Raw genomic sequence first — 16,646 nt, forward strand, 5'->3', positions numbered from 1 at the left:
TGGCCATGTTGGTGCAGTGCGCCTACAGAGGATGTTTTCAGGACAGCCTGCATGTCTTCCCCAAGCAGATTGGGACTGCTTTGGCTAGAGGCCAAACAGGGTGAGTTCCTGTCAGGTCAGACAGTCCGTGAACTCCCCTGCATTTCTGAAAGGTTATAGTCAGTCCAATTATGGTCAAATTCTGCTACAGGATATTGATGCCAGTGTTGAAGTCCTTGTATATTATTAATTTGTTGTGTTCCTTGCCAGTCAAAAAGCCACATAGATCTTAATCACATCAAGGATTTCTCAAAGAAGTGCCTTGGACATTTTTGGGACTGGGTTTGGTTTTACAAAACAAGGCAACATTAAGAAGGTCTCAGTAAGTGAAGGTCTCATGCAAAAGTGCCTCATTTACTTTAATTGTAACCTTGTTATTTTTGTTGCGATGAAACAAAAGTAGCGACAGATCATCAGATCTTTTCTTTTGTATACATCTGAGTGAAATGGATGATAAGACATAATGTAGAGAGGAGAGTTGGTTCTGTGCATTGCAAGTTAATTGGATACAGTCACCTCTGAATGAGAGCTTAAGGTTGAATTTAATAAAGTGTTTTAAGCAGACTAAATGATTGGATAAGTCCAGCATACAAAAATCGATAGAGTAAGTTTTTATTTCATGCTGACACCGGACGAGAAGCGTTGTGCTGCATTTAGAACATTTCGTACAAGTACAAAACATGACGTAGCTGGGCACTGCGGACAGACACTCTTAGAAAATAATGTGTTCAAATTTTAAAGACGTAGTGCGAGGCGACATAACGTCTTCTGTGCTTCTCGTCCGGTGTGTGACCACCTTAAGGGAAAGGAGGAATGGGTCAAAATAATGTTCATACTAATCAACAGCAGCACCCCAAATTCAGTTGATTGAGCTTACTGTTTCTTGTATTGACATATCTTGAACATTAAAACCTGAAATTCTTAACTGCCTCCTTCCATTTTGCCAAAATCTGGAATATGGTGTTCATTTCCACCCCCACCTGTCTTGTTACAAAATCAGGGATAACCAATATGGCAAACTGACAGATTAACTTAAAAGAGAGCTGGATTTTAACACACCGTTCCCAGTAACTTAACAATATCAGGCAGCTTTGCTTTTACTCGCTTTTGTTTCCTAAGAATGTAATAGCCCTGTAAATTACAGAGGTAAAGATACCAGTGAGACATGAGCTGACTGAAAACCAGTGAGTTTTTCCACGCAAAGCATGTTTTACACAAGCATGTACATGTTTTAATACTCTATCCTCTTGTTCATGACAGATGGGTCAGGCTACTCAGGACTGGTTTGGAATCTGCTCAGTGAGTTAATCCATAAGTGATGTTGTCAGTCATCGCTAGATCTAGCATAAACTGTGTAAGCCAACCGTTCCTTCAACTTAACAAACAGGTCCTGCATCTTACAGTCAGCTTTTAAATATTCATCGAAACTAGAGATTAATTAAAGGATGGACAGTATTATTCACATTATGTGAGAGCCCGCATACATTTTCTGTTTTTAGCTTAATTAGTCTAAAGAATACAAGGCTACTGTAGAAAACACAAACAGTGCAGATCAGAAGACATGAACAACATCTCACATCTAGGTCCTCACACTTATTTGACTGTTAGAAATGACTGCATGTGAATGCACTCTTCTTCCTTTGTTTTAATAGTCTTAAGGTGATTGTTTATAATCTGTTTTGCATCATTTCCACACTGTGCCTAAACCAGGCGAAACTACAAAGTGACCAGTGATAACTTGGTTTCTGGTTTTGTGGCGATGCACTGTGAAATCTCATTGGTCTAAATCCCAATCCACATAGCTGTGCATTTAAATATCAAATATGTTCTGATTCTTATTGTGCAATGAACAGGTTTTGCATTGGGCGAAGAGAGACAAACCACTTGTTTTTGGAAACACAGTGGTTAGTACATGGTGTCAGAAAGGGATTGTTTGTAGCTTTAATAAATATGGACATGATTTAGTTGTATAGTTATTTAACTTTTCTGCTTTGATTTGTCTTACCTTCCCTGTTTAATTTCTGGTTTCATTGTTAATGCAAATGATAGCGAATCCCTACGGCTTCAGAAATCTCAACACATTCATATCCTGATTGACTTATGTAATAGGTACTGTGCAAGTAAATTGAAAGCAAGACATCACCACTTTAAATAATAATAAGTGGGAATAATCAGTCATTTCAGAATAAAAATGTTTGTATAAATAGTATTGCTCTCTTACACAGACATGTCCTTTTTATTTTTGCTTTAATATAGTGATACAATAGCCTGGATTATATTTGACCTCTGTGACCCAAAAGCTGAATAATGACCTACATTGACATAATCACTATGGCCATTGTTTATATGATCCACTGAGCTTCAGCTCATTCAGAACAGATTTTTTTTTTTTTAAACAAAACATTTCTGGCCTGGTTATTTCCAACAGCATTCATTTCACAAAAAGGATTAATTGAAGCTTCCATGATAAAAATGTACTGTTTGGAGAAAAGTCTTTATGCACAGACTAGCAAGGTAAATTTAAGCTTAATTCAAGCTGACGTTCTCTGCAGATCTGTTTACAGTCATCAGCACCATAACAACTTTACAAAGGCAGGCGACGAAACCAGACTAGGCAAGAGATATGAGATCAGAACACCATGTCTGCTTTCGTTGTAATGATTTTATCTTCCTCCAATTGAGTGACTAGGATCAATCTGTAAAGTTTTATCTTAAATACCTTCTGTGTAACGTCCTCATTCATGATTGGGTAAAGATTTTCATTTTGAGAAGGAATAGAAAGATAACCATCATGGATATGCATGAAGTCTTTGTTAGATGGCTGAAAGCCTTTTTTGTGTCACAGAACATGTTAGAGTTTAGTTATTGTGAACCAAAATGAAGAATATTAAATTTAAGAGAAAATGTATTTATTTAATTAAAAAATAGTTTGAATGGAGTTTTAGTGGTCATTTTGAAATATTAATGTGGCAGAAGGATGAAGGAAAATGTTTATGTAAAAATGTATATGCCTTTCAGACATAGGTTTGATTGAGTCATTTGCAAGATCATTTGCATTATTTCAAATGTGCATCCAGCAAGTAATTCACCTTTGTGCGCAGTCACCGTGGTGCGTGTTGCATAACCAGGTCCTCCGTTTATCTCTGCTCATCCACTGACAGTGAGCTCAGACACCTTGACAATTTTCCAGTTGTTTTGTTCAGGGAGGCTTTCATCGTGTGGCAGAACATTGTTTAAGACATGAGCCAAGATCCAGTGTTTCTGAAGGGTATTACAGTAAAACCTTTTTCCTATTTTGTGGTGGTAATTCCCTTTGAACACACTGACACAAAGGCTTATGGGATAACAGTAATGTGACTGCTGGGTCTGGTGCACCACACATTAAGATGCTGAAATCCTCGTGGGTAAAGGTGTATAGCTAGGTGGTTCAACCTTATGCAGAGATGAAAAGTCCTCTTTCTACAGTCTTCATTTGTAATGCTAGCTTATTGAAAGTTTGCTCAGAAGGTGCTGCTAAAAATATTACTAATAAGTTGTTAGCTTGTATTTCACACTGAATTATTTACTGGAACAAATTGTTGGTAGGTCATTCAACTCTGTTAAACGCCAAATTGCTTTTGGCAAGCCAAACCAAACCACTAGTGATGCATCTAATTAAAGTCATTATCTAATCTGTTGAGCGATTTACCTCCAACACCTGCTTCTGTTCCTGTAAACTTCTGAAAAGTATTAAGTCTTTAGAAGTGTTCACACTTTTATTCTTCTCTGTGTATTTTTGTCACGAATAGCAAGATGTTTATCAAGGGTTAGGGTTATTCTATTCCATTTGACATGAACAAAATGTCTTTTGTTGTTGTCAAAATGTGGTTTCAAAATCCTAATTACTTTTTTTTTTTTTGTCTCATGAAATAAACAAAAAATGGCAGGTTAGTGGCACAATACTGACTTTGATTGTCAAACTGGCTGCATTTGATTAGCAATACTTGAAAATCTTTTGACAATGTTTAACAGAGTGTCAATTTACACTAGCTCCACCCACAAACGTGTGATAGGTATGGTCAACACTATAAAAGACGATAGACAATCGTCAGCTCTAGTGCCGTAGATGGTAAAACGCGTACCGTAGTCTTTTTGACGCGATCGACCCGGGTTTGAATCCGCCTTTTACCGAATTTTTTTTTCTCTCCCTTTTCAAATCTCAAATCATATCGGAAAGGCATTTATTTTCAATAAAAATGAAGGAAATAAAGTAAGGGTTAGGGTAGGTTGTAGGGAGGGCTTTATTGTCCCAATGGACCCTTTTCACAAGACTGTGATGACGTGTTTAACGGTCATCAGCATTGTAAATCCTCAAACGTTTTTCATATTTGTCTTTTTAAAAAAATGTATGTACATTTATAACATTCTTTGTATTATATCACCTTTGCATCAATTTACAAAAAAACAGTTAATGCTAATACAAGGGTGTTTCTAATGCAACGTCTATGGGAGGAATGGTAAATTTGACGTTGTTCTCTCTTCTGACTGCCGTTATCAGTCTCTCTCATTTTTTTTCCTTTTTTTTGAAAGTCATTAAAACACTATCACTAGTTTTTTTTTTTTTTGCTATTTGAGCAAATGGGAATGCAAAAAATATATTTGTGGTGCTCTCCCATTCACTGCTCTTCAAGTTTACCCAACTGTGACGACTTTCGGTGCTGAGAAACAAAGAAATGTGAAAAAGGTCCATAAGGTGGCATCTATTTAATAATTTGAATTAAAATTATAATTTACACTCAATACATTACTGCATACTGTTTTATAATGTACTATAATACTGAGGTGCAGATAATTGCCACTATTTGCAATAATTAGTATAAATAGCAGAAAATTTTGCTATTTTAACATAGTGTAAATAGAATCTATTGCTATCTGCACTTAGTGTAAATAGCATATTGTTAAAAATACTGCTATTTTCACTTGGTGTAAACAGCATCTGTTGGTTTTTGCACTTAGTGTAAATAGCCTCTATCGCTATTTACAGTTAGTGCAAATAGCTGCTGCCAATTTTTAAATAGAATTGCTTTGCACATTTACTTTCTCTTTTTTTTTTTTTATTGAAATAATAGTAAAAGATTTTGCCAAACATTTCAGCTTTTCAGCTTGAGAATTTCCTTTACAGTCGTTTGTTTTTAAACAAATTACTTAAACATTTTCATTGTAGAAGTGTATTCCTTTTTTTGTACAAGTTTTTAACACATTTTTAACATATGGCACATTTTTGTTTATTGACTGATAAGTTCTCCGTAAGTGCTACATCTTATCGTCTTGTCTTCAGACATGTATAGACTACTGTTCAAAGGTTTTGGGTTGATAAGATTTTTTGATATTTTTGAAAGCCTTTTATGATCACCTAGACTGCATTTATCTGCTCAAAAATATAGTAAAAACAGTAATATTGTGAAATAATATTACAATTTAAAATATCTTTTTTTTAAATATCTTTGTTTTTTATTTTAATATATTACAAAATGCGATATATTCTTGTGATGGCAAAGCTGAATTTCAGCCGTTACTTTAGTTTTTTTTAGTGTCACTATTTTTCAGAACTCATTTAATATGCTGATTTGATACACAAGAAATTTATTTTATTTCTTCTTTTAATTTGAAAATGTCATTAAATCATATTTTATAGTTATATTTTCATTTATATTTTATACATATGCATGAAACATTGGAAGTGTGTGCTTAACTATGTTGCAAAATCTGATCTTCATTCAGATTTTGATTTGCAGTCTTATATCCAAAGTTGTGTTTGGTAATAGTGTTGCCTGTTTTAATTTCAGTCTTAGTTTAGTCTTTGTGTGAAGCTGTCATTTTAGTTTTATTAGTTTTAGTCAGGTTCATACTCTTTTTGGTCTAGTCTAGTTTTAGTCAATGAAAACTGATGATATTTTAGTCTAGTTTAAGTCAATAAAATTTTGTATTTTAGTCTATTTTTAGTAATGCAATTCTATTTAACCCAGTCAATATAGTACAAGTACCTAGAAGTATAGATGAAACCAAAATTGTATTTTAGCCAAACCCATTTCAAACAAGGTTTTCTTATTATATTATTGTTACCTTATAGACTTAAGAATACATCCATTCCAGACACGGAAGACTCTCTGATTTGAATTTACAACATTTATTTTACCAACCAAACATGTTAGAAGTACACACACATAAATTTAAATAAAAACAATAATTAAAAAAAAAATAATAATTATAATCTGCTAATTTTTCTCCCAAAGACGAACCTCGGCTGGCCAGCCATCGGTCCCTTTCTCTGTGTCAAGGCTAATTTATAGTCGACGCGTCCGCAGTTTCGCTTGGGTCATCGCAGTGTTGCTGGAAAGTTTGCTTTAAGTGCGCACGGACTATTCACGTGGCGGAGTGCACGGCATTTTTTTGTAACTTTCCTCATAGCTCTGCATCCGAACATGCACGAGTTTAGGGCGATTCTAGCCGAACATGCACGTCTGTGTCGCCATTTGTGTGAAACCGAAGCAGTTTAATGTGAAGGTCAAACTCCATCAGGTGCTTTTTGACGGAAAACGCTTTTTTGGAAAAAAATGTTTGCAAAATGTCCAAGGCTTCTTATTTGAAGTACGTTTTATTTTTATTGTATAAAATAGAATTAGAATTCATTTAGATATTAATTATACACTATTTGATTAAAGTTGTCTTGTGTTTGATGTGTAATACAGCCAATAGTTTAAGATTGTTTTAAGTTTGTACATAAATAAATGTTTAATTCATCAACTCATTCATCACAAGACTTGTACTGGCCATACCGGCAAATTACGACTTCTCACCGGTGATTCCCGATGGTTTTAGAGGACAATTACTTCTCGTCGCTCCGCTGTCGTTTCAAAGAGTAGTACAACGGCGAACGCGACAAGTATAAAAGCCTGGTCCATTTGGGAAGGAGCGCTCGCAGTCAGCGGAGCCAGGCGAAAGTATAAATCCCGCTTAACTTTGTTTGTTGTCATCTTCTAAATAAATAATGCCGTGAGTGGGACTTGAGGAAATGACGTCGGTTGCGTCTGCGCAGTGAGACACAGGAAACAGAAATACTGCAAAATAATAATAATAACGACTAAACGAGATGAAATAACATTAAAATATTTTGTTTCGTCTCGTTTTGGTCAACGAAAATGAAGAGACATTTTAGCATAGTTTTTATTTTGTAAACCACATTTAGTCTCGTTTTTATTCATCAACGATAATGTATTATACATTTAATTATAGTCAATGTCACATGACCAGCATTTACGTTGCATCTCGTCTCGTTTTCATCACATGATAAAGGTTCGTTGACGACGATATTTAGTCATAATTTTCGTTGACGAAAGCAACAGTATTTGGTAACAACTTGGCATTAATCAGACAATCTGAGAGCTGACATTAATTTGACATTTTCACAGATGCACTTTCAGTGACATTATTGTTAGCATAATCATGCCAAATTCCATGAAACGATGTATATTTAAGGCTATTGTTAATTATGCCTCAGACACTCTGTCTTCTCACATTTACATCCAAACTTCAGATTCACTCCGTGTATGTTGTTGTGATTTCAAAGGTTTTTGAAGGGTGATTCTATTCATAAGGAAAAATGGAATGATGCCTTCAAGCATAAAAACAAAACAAAAAGTCAACAACAACAGGCCCAGTGACAATGAATGACTTGATACAAGGTGTCCTTTAAATTGGCTCATTATGTTTATTGTGTGGGTTTAGGGAGTGGTTGAGTCCTGTGGCTCATTTCATATGAGAGGTGCCCACATTAGAAGCAGCTTTTCCATTCAGCGAGAAAAGACCACTGTTGACAGACACAAAGGGTGTTTGTGTTTGCACGCACACTTCTGTGTGGATACTGTGAGCAAGGGAGAAAGAGGGGGACATAGATGGAAATTGAGAGATTGGGTGGGTTAGCCATGTCTGGAATGTTGTCTCATGTTGAAACTTGAACTCTTCTTGAAAGACCCACAACATCAGCTTTTTTCCCCCCTTCCCCTGCAGCGATATGTAAAGTTCATAGCTCCACTGGCATCATTCCCTCTGCCTCCTGGCTGTGGCGTGTAGCCCTCAGTGGGGTGGTTCTGTTGGAGTACAACAGGGCCTGTGATTAGCCCAGCATGAGCCACAGGCATAGCTTAGAGACCCATTAGATCCATAGGAAATCAGTGCATTGTGAAGTAGTGATGCACCGAATATTCGGCAACCAAAATTATTCAGCCGAAAAAAGCTAAATAATCTCTTTCGGTGTTCGGCTGAATTAAGGAAAAGGCAGAATAATAAGCCTATGTACCGAACAATGACTAGGGTGATCAAATAGAGGCACACACTAATGCAGCAAACATGCCGGCAGTGTGAAAGTATTTAAAACTATCAGAGAAAGACGCAGGAATCATTACAAGCACGAAGCACCCACAGTGAGAGAGTGTTTAGTGCTGCATCATGTCTCTGATGAGAAGAAGAGGTGGCTAATGCTGGTGGTTATGTTACTGTATGAAGATTGAAATCGTGAAATAATCTCAAACGATTAGCAAATAAACTGCAGAATGTTATATTTTCTAATGCACGAACGAATTGCATTCTGACAGCGCTGCACAACCTCTGGGCACCAGGGTTCAAAGTCCAAAGCACGAGGAAAATCTGCGCTGGACTTGTTGCTCATCAGTTGCTCAGTAATGTTTTTGTGAATTTTTTTTTTTAAAGGGATGTGACAATGTGATACGTGTGACAAACATCTTCCCAAATTTGTAATGAGAATCATTTATAAATCTGCATGCTGTTGTAAACAAAAAAGATGCACTGAGATCTTATTTTACTAACTTATTATTAATTTTAAGTTAAATTGTGCTTTGTTGGTATAATGTCTGCTAGAATGTCGCTACAGAGCACTGAGCACCAGAACGACCAGACCCAGGAACAGTTTCTTCCCTCAGGCAATCCATCTAATGAACACTTGATAATAACTGTGCAACACATTACACTATTTATATTTACAGACACATACACTTATTTATCCAACAAACACATTATTTTTTTTGCACATAATATACCTGTACATACATAACTGCTCATTGTAATATATCTGCCATACAATTGTCAATTTGTATATTGTCATTCCTTACCTACTTATTTGCATTTTTTTTTTATTGTGTGTTTTTTGTTCTGTCGCTGTCATTCTGTTGCACTGCGGAGCTTCTGTCACGAAAACAAATTCCTTGTATGTGTAAACATAACTGGCAATAAAGCTCATTCTGATTCTGATTAAGCCACTCCTGAGGCATCTTACTTGGGCTAAGGAGAAGAAGAACTGGACTGTTGCCCAGTGGTCCAAAGTCCTCTTTTCAGATGAGAGAAAGTTTTGTATTTTATTTGGAAACCAAGGTCCTAGAGTCTGGAAGAAGGGTGGAGAAGCTCATAGCCCAAGTTGCTTGAAGTCCAGTGTAAACTCAGATCAGTCTGTAATGATTTGGGGTGCAATGTCATCTGCTGGTGTTGGTCCATTGTGTTTTTTGAAAACAAAGTCACTGCACCCGTTTACCAAGAAATTTTGGAGCACTTCATGCTTCCTTCTGCTGACCAGCTTTTTGAAGATGCTGATTTCATTTTCCAGCAGGATTTGGCACCTGCCCACACTACCAAAAGCACCAAAAGTTGGTTAAATGACCATGGTGTTGGTGTGCTTGACTGGCCAGCAAACTCACCAGACCTGAACCCCAGAGAGAATCTATGGGATATTGTTGAGAGGAAAATGAGAAACAAAACCAAAAAATGCAGATGAGCTGAAGGCCACTGTCCAAAGAAACCTGGGCTTCCATACCACCTCAGCAGTGCCACAAACTGATCACCTCCATGCCACGCTGAATTGAGGCAGCAATTAAAGCAAAAGGAGCCCCTACCAAGTATTGAGTACATGTACTCTTAAGTATTCTAATTTGTTGGTCGGTTTTTGTTAAATGTGAGCCAAAATCATCACAATTAAAAGAACCAAAGACTTAAACTACTTCAGTCTGTGTGCACTGAATTTATTTAATACACCGGTTTCACAATTTGAGTTGAATTACTGAAATGAACTTTTCCACGACATTCTAATTTGAGATGCACCTGTACTATACACATCTTTACATTCTTTCTTTGTCTTTAGCAGTCAACCATGAAAGGCCTTTTCACTCTCCTAAATACAGGAGTGAAATACTTTTTTCTGATTGGTTTTAATCCAGAAGATGTGGGGGCAGAAATTCATTGCATCGTTATGGCTCCCACTTTGCTGGAGGGAACAAATAGTTCTAGATCCAATTTCTTATAGTTTTCTCTGATTTGGAGCAGGAAAGAGGATCTTTTGTGAGGGTGATAGATTTAGATATATACATTGGATGGAGGATTTTCTGAGCAGGTATGAATGATTGGTGTGTAGAGGATGTAAGAACAAAAAGAAAAGATTAGGTTTTTGGTATTTAAAGTCAAAATGGGACAGGCAGCTGTGTGTGTATTGACAGGTAAGAAAACAGCCTACATTTGCAGTTAAGACTCTTCATTTCTATGTTTGTTTGAGATGAAAGAGGTCAGATGCTGTGCAGTTTAGAACTTGTTTTAAACAATGACACAGCTCTGTGTTGTTTAGAGGACAGACTTGTCTACTGTCACTGACTATTCATCACTCTTTACTTAGTGACTTGGATGACATTTTTTCTTTAGGGACAGGTGGAGTGAAAAATCTTTCAGAGTTTTATATATTTTTTTGATGTTTACAATGCTTACAAAGCTGCTCTTTATTCCATAAATATTCTACTTTAATTTTCTTTTTCCTCTCCACATCATTAGAACATTCTAACTTACATTATAGAAGGCCTGTAATCTGATTGGTGGAGGAGTGTTTTTTTTGATTCTGATAATAAGAGTCCTATAGCATTGGGACTTTTCCCTGTTTGTATCACTTCACATGTCTGCATTTATACGTTCCAAAAAACGAAAACTAGGAACATTTATTTTCGAGTTCTATGTCATTTAGCATTAAAGTTATTTGTGGTCACTCTCGATGTAAAACAGCAAACGCAAACCACTTTTTTGCTCTTGTCCTTACTGTCTACATGGAAAAGTTTATTCAGAAAAGTCCTTTCTAATTTGGATTGTTAGGAACACTGCAGGAGAGTGTTATTTGGAAGGATTAAATAATGAGACCAGCTGAAGACATTTGCTTGATCTCATTAAAGGAGCCTCAATTAAAGCGATAGTTCACTTAAAAATGAAATTTACGACAATGAACTGTCATTTTATGAAAAAGAACTGTGAAGATTCTTATATTCAAAGCATGAAGGTGTGGAAAGAGTGTGAGAATATAATGACAGAATTATCATTTTAAGTATCCCTTTTAATACTTTTTTGAACGGAGTTGATATGCAAAAAAGTTATATTAAAAAAAGCATGCGTTTACATATTAATATTGTTCAGATGACAAAATATGCACATAATGAATGTTTTGTTACTTACAGAGAAAAAAAAATAACATGACATAACCTTCAATATATGTTGTGCCATAACCTTCAACAATTGCCTGTTGAAAGTTTGAAACAAGTGCTTTCATGCCATAATATCATCATGCCTCATACCTCTCTAATGGAGGGATCAGCAGCTGACTGATTTGTTCAAAACATCACATCATGTCCTGACTTTTATTTCCATCTGTTTTCCTAGAGTTGCTGGGCTCCACAAAGAGGCTGAATGTGAACTACCAAGACCAAGATGGGTAAGTTCCATATGGTCAGTCCAAATTGTGGAGAACAAGGAAACTATATATATTTCCTTGTTTTCCACATACTGTATTTAGAAGATTTTCTTTTTCCTTAAGGTGATAGTTAATGTGTTGGACTAAAAATAAAGCTTTTTATTATAAAGGTGCATAAGCTCAGATCAATGCAGCCTATGACCAGTCAGTTTCCTAAAAGAAAAACAAAACATCAGCTTACTGAAAGAAAACAAGCTGACAGAAAGACTGAATTTGTGGATAATATAGCAAAATGTGAAATTTACAAGCAATTTTTAAAAGGCTGGTCATTTTTGACCAAGAACACCAAATTAGGTAAAGGATTTTCAGCACAGCACAAGGGAAATATACAGGAATTATAATATTTTGGTGGGTTGTTTTGTGAGTCAGCCAAACCTGTCCTCTTTACATTTTTAAAAATTAAAAAAATTCTCAAATTTATGAATTTTTCATGTTTAAAGGTGAGGAGCAGACTGAAGCAAACAGAGTACATCAGACACAGCTAGACAAAGTCACATTTATGTGCACCTTTGACTCATCAGAACTTTGCGTGTGTTTCACCTGTTTAAACACAGGAAATGCGCTGTGTCATGTTGACGTCCTTCTGTTTTACTAGAAGGTGGTCTATGCTTTCCGGTGCCATTGCTAGTCAACACTTATTTAATTCCAAAACCCTTAACAATCTTGTTTAAAATGAATTGTCACAAAAATATGAATATGGAAAAAACACCTATTTATATTTTCATTATTAGTTATTATTTAACCTATATATTATTATTGTTTAACTCTATTAATAATTGTAAAATAATGAAACATCTGTCAAACTAGAATCAGCATATATGAACAAACATGCATTTAAAAAAAATAGTTTTTTTTTTTATATAAGTATTTTGAAACTCTACAACAATCTATGCATTGTTTCTGCACTCAGAGAAAAGATGCCTCCTTATCAGTCCCTGTAGCAGTAATGAAGTTATCAATAACAGGAATTAATTAAACATAGAAGAATATATTACCTGTAGGACATTACTGAATATTTGACTTATCAACTAATTATCATTTCCTCTGTGTAGAGTCTTCTGCAGGAACAATAATGTTCAACAAGTAAATTAATTAGTGAGGAAAGATAAAATACTAGGCATTAAGGTAGGTTTAATCACTCATTAGAAAATTATCTGTATAATTTTGCCTTGCTGCATTTAAATGTTTTTTTTTTTTTTTTAAACAAATTAATGATTAATTAAAGGGTTGGGTTATTTTTTTTTTAAATTTATTTAGTTTTAGCCACTCATCAGTGTATTACGGCAATTATAATGTATATTGTAAACTAGAGTATATAGGACATGAAATTGTTCACTACAGAATTCGGACAACATTACAATATGTCTGGCATATGATATAGTGCACTGTATAGGTAAAATGGAGAATTCTAATATGATATTTATTTGAGTAAATACTGAACTTACAGGTAAGTCATGATTTGACGGCCCTAATTCTTACAATACAAACTCCTGTTCAAAAACCATGACTTGCCTGTTAAACAATAAAAAAAATGCATCCCAATGAGTGTAGAAACTTGCCTATATATATATATATATATATATATATATATATATATATATATTTTTTTTTTTTTTTTTTTTTACTTTTCGATTACTGTATGCCGCATAGATGCATATTAAAGGCTCCATGTCCTGACTTGTGTTTGTTTGCTAAACCTAGCTGTGGTTATGTCTGCTTTCACGTTGTGTTTGTATAGATTCTATCTGTTCTGCTATAACACACTCCTGTGCAAAAAAGAAAAAGAAAGTGCATAGATGCTTGGCTGGGAGACAAAGTTGTAATTCTTTTTGTTACCATTTTTTCCTCAATATGTGACACAAACTACCAGCATTATGGATTTTCTGTGGTCTATATCTCAGCGTTAGTCAAAAGCAACATGACATGGTTTGACTCGTTTTCCCATGACTCTTCCCATGATTCCTCTCTGCTTTGAGCAACCAGCACTGTTTGAAATCAAAGCTAAGACTATTAGAGAAAGCCACAGACCGAAAGCTTAAACTCTTAAAAACACTGGACGTGTATAGATGTGTATATTTTGTGATTTAATTGAATGAATAACTTCTGAACAGCTGGATTAAGTATTCTTATTTTAAATAACTCCTTTATAAAGCATACACTGCAAATAATAAATCAAGAAAAGTGCTCTCTGGAATCTCAGTAAACAAACATATTACATGCATTAGTTTCAAATTGGAATGAAATAAAAATTCTAAATGCACGTTGTTGATCTTACTGTGAATGATTGATTCATGCATATGTTTATTATTTTTAATAAAAATGTCATATATTCTTTTGATGAAAACAGACTTCTTTCTGGTGACATATGCTGAAAATCTCCAACCATCTTATTAGTTCTGCTTAAACCTCACCTCTTTCATACAATCGACTGCTCGCATTCAGATCTGCCACCATCCAATCAATAACTGAACTAAGCCCCCATCCTAACTTTAATAACCTCACCTAACTTACAATCAACAAATATCATTAAGTAAAAACATGAGCTTATCGCCAATTAAAGGTGCGATAGAATCCATTGATATGATGTTTTAAATTGTTCCCTGATATCTACATAGAAGGTACAGTATGTGGCTTAGGTAAGGGCAAAAAAAAAAAAAAAAAAAAACCTTTTCCATTTACAACCCTAGGATTTGTCCCTAGAATGAAATGGTCTGATTTTACCTTATTTGGAATGAATAATATGTTGAGCTCGGCTCTGATTGGCTGTTTCATAGTGCGGCTCATTTCAGTAGCTCACACAGCAGGAAGGAAACGCAGGAAAAAATTAAAAATTTCAATACCGTTTCTCGCAGTTATATCGTTGGGCAATTATACTGTATATAAAATGTGGGCATCATGGAGATGCTATTAATTTGCGGGGATATGTGAATGCACAGTCACTTTTTACTTTCACTTTCGAGATTTACGATCACACGTGCTCTGTGTAAACTGCAGCGGCAATACTTACCACACATTTTACAAGATCAGATGCTTGTCAGTGGTGCTCAGGATCTGTAAATCATCCTCAGTCATCTCTCCTTGCTCTGTTTATATGGTAAGTGATATCTGACGTACTATAATGTAACAGGCTACCTCTAGCAAGCAGCTAACCATGTCCCTTTAGTGGCTCGCGTTATTTTATTAGAACGTGCGTTATTTGTTTTCCATGCCTTTCTGAATACAACCCATCAACATCACAACATCACATCCCCTGCACAGCCTGAAACTCAAAATTTATTTCCATGCTCTGTCATTTTCGCTATTATCCTCACTTGTTTCTTCACAATACCTGCAGAACTTCTGATGATTAGGCTGTGCAGGTTCGGCTGGCATAGAACATGGGTGGGTATATGCAAACGTTGGGGGCGTAGCTATGAGATTAACATAAGGAGGAGGAAACAATGGTGTTTGAGGCTCATGGTATGTCATTTCCATGTACAGAACTGTTATTATTCAACTATACCAAGGTAAATACAGTTTTCCGTTCTATGGCACCTTTAACAAATACCCAGCAGTGATGATCAAAACAACACAAAACTAAAGTCAGCAGATAACAATAATCGGATAAAAAATATCAGTGCGTTCATTCTGCTTTGCATGCTGGGAGCTTACATTCAGGACAGTATTGAAACTATTTGTTAAAACAACTCTCTTAGGCTATTTGGGACAGCATGTGTGGGAATATTATTGGTTAACGTGTTTTTATGTAATTCTCATTTCTGGTGTCTGTGACTCACTCAGCTCTGTATGCTGGGTAAAATCTAATTGCGTATGTACAGTGTGTGCACAGGCTGCTGTTGTTCAATCTGAGTGTCCCATTAGTCTTGAGAGACGAAAGAGGAAAAAAAGTTGAAAGCACATCCCGATGAATTTGGGGGCCTCACATTAGCATGAGGGCTAATTTGTGCTTTTATGAGCAGCAGGGAAGAACTGAGAAACCTGCTCCTGAGGGACCTGCAGCTGAGGTGGAGGAAAAACATTTCATTATTCATCACTGCTACTGGCACTCTTCTTTCTTTCTTTCTTTCTTTCTTTCTTTCTTTCTTTCTTTCTTTCTTTCTTTCTTTCTTTCTTTCTTTCTTTCTTTGTATCGATCCCTCTTTCTTTCTTTCTTTCTTTCTTTCTTTCTTTGTATCGATCCCTCTTTCTTTCTTTCTTTCTTTCTTTTTTTTCTTTTTCACTCATTTATTTGTTCATTCTTTGTAACGTTCCCTCATTCATTCATTCTTTCTTTCTTTCACTCATTCATTTGTTCATTGTATTGTTACCTCCTTTCTTTCTTTCTTTCTTTCTTTTTTTCTTTTTCACTCATTAATTTGTTCATTCTTTGTATCATTCCCTCATTTTCTCTTTTTCTTTTGTTTCTTTCATTTGTTCATTCTTTGTATCGATCCCTCTTTCTTTCTTTCTTTCTTTCTTTCTTTCTTTGTTCATTCTTTGTAACGTTCCCTCATTCATTCATTCTTTCTTTCTTTCTTTCACTAATTCATTTGTTCATTGTATCGTTACCTCCTTTCTTTCTTTCTTTCTTTCTTTCTTTCTTTCTTTCTTTCTTTCTTTCTTTGTATCGATCCCTCTTTCTTTCTTTCTTTCTTTCTTTCTTTTTTCTTTTTCACTCATTTATTTGTTCATTCTTTGTAACGTTCCCTCATTCATTCATTCTTTCTTTCACTCATTCATTTGTTCATTGTATCGTTACCTCCTTTCTTTCTTTCTTTCTTTCTTTCTTTTTTTCTTTTTCACTCAT

The 16,646-nt window shown here is 35.3% G+C and overlaps 1 protein-coding gene across 7 annotated transcripts in view; it reads left to right on the top strand.

Moving 5' to 3' along the window:
* The window catches only part of caskin2 (CASK interacting protein 2), a 48,982-nt gene that overhangs the window by 2,070 nt on the left and 30,266 nt on the right, over nt 1-16,646 (top strand). For 6 of the 7 annotated variants that reach the window (XM_042767552.1, XM_042767553.1, XM_042767555.1 and 3 more), the window contains exons 3-4: nt 1,300-1,338; nt 11,770-11,821. In XM_042767552.1, coding sequence (XP_042623486.1) covers nt 1,300-1,338; nt 11,770-11,821 — 91 coding nt within the window. The remainder of the gene's footprint in view (nt 1-1,299; nt 1,339-11,769; nt 11,822-16,646) is intronic. The other variant, XM_042767554.1, reaches the window with a different exon arrangement.

The sequence above is a fragment of the Cyprinus carpio genome, chromosome A12, assembly GCF_018340385.1.
Source record: "Cyprinus carpio isolate SPL01 chromosome A12, ASM1834038v1, whole genome shotgun sequence".
NCBI classification, from domain to species: Eukaryota; Metazoa; Chordata; class Actinopteri; order Cypriniformes; family Cyprinidae; genus Cyprinus; species Cyprinus carpio.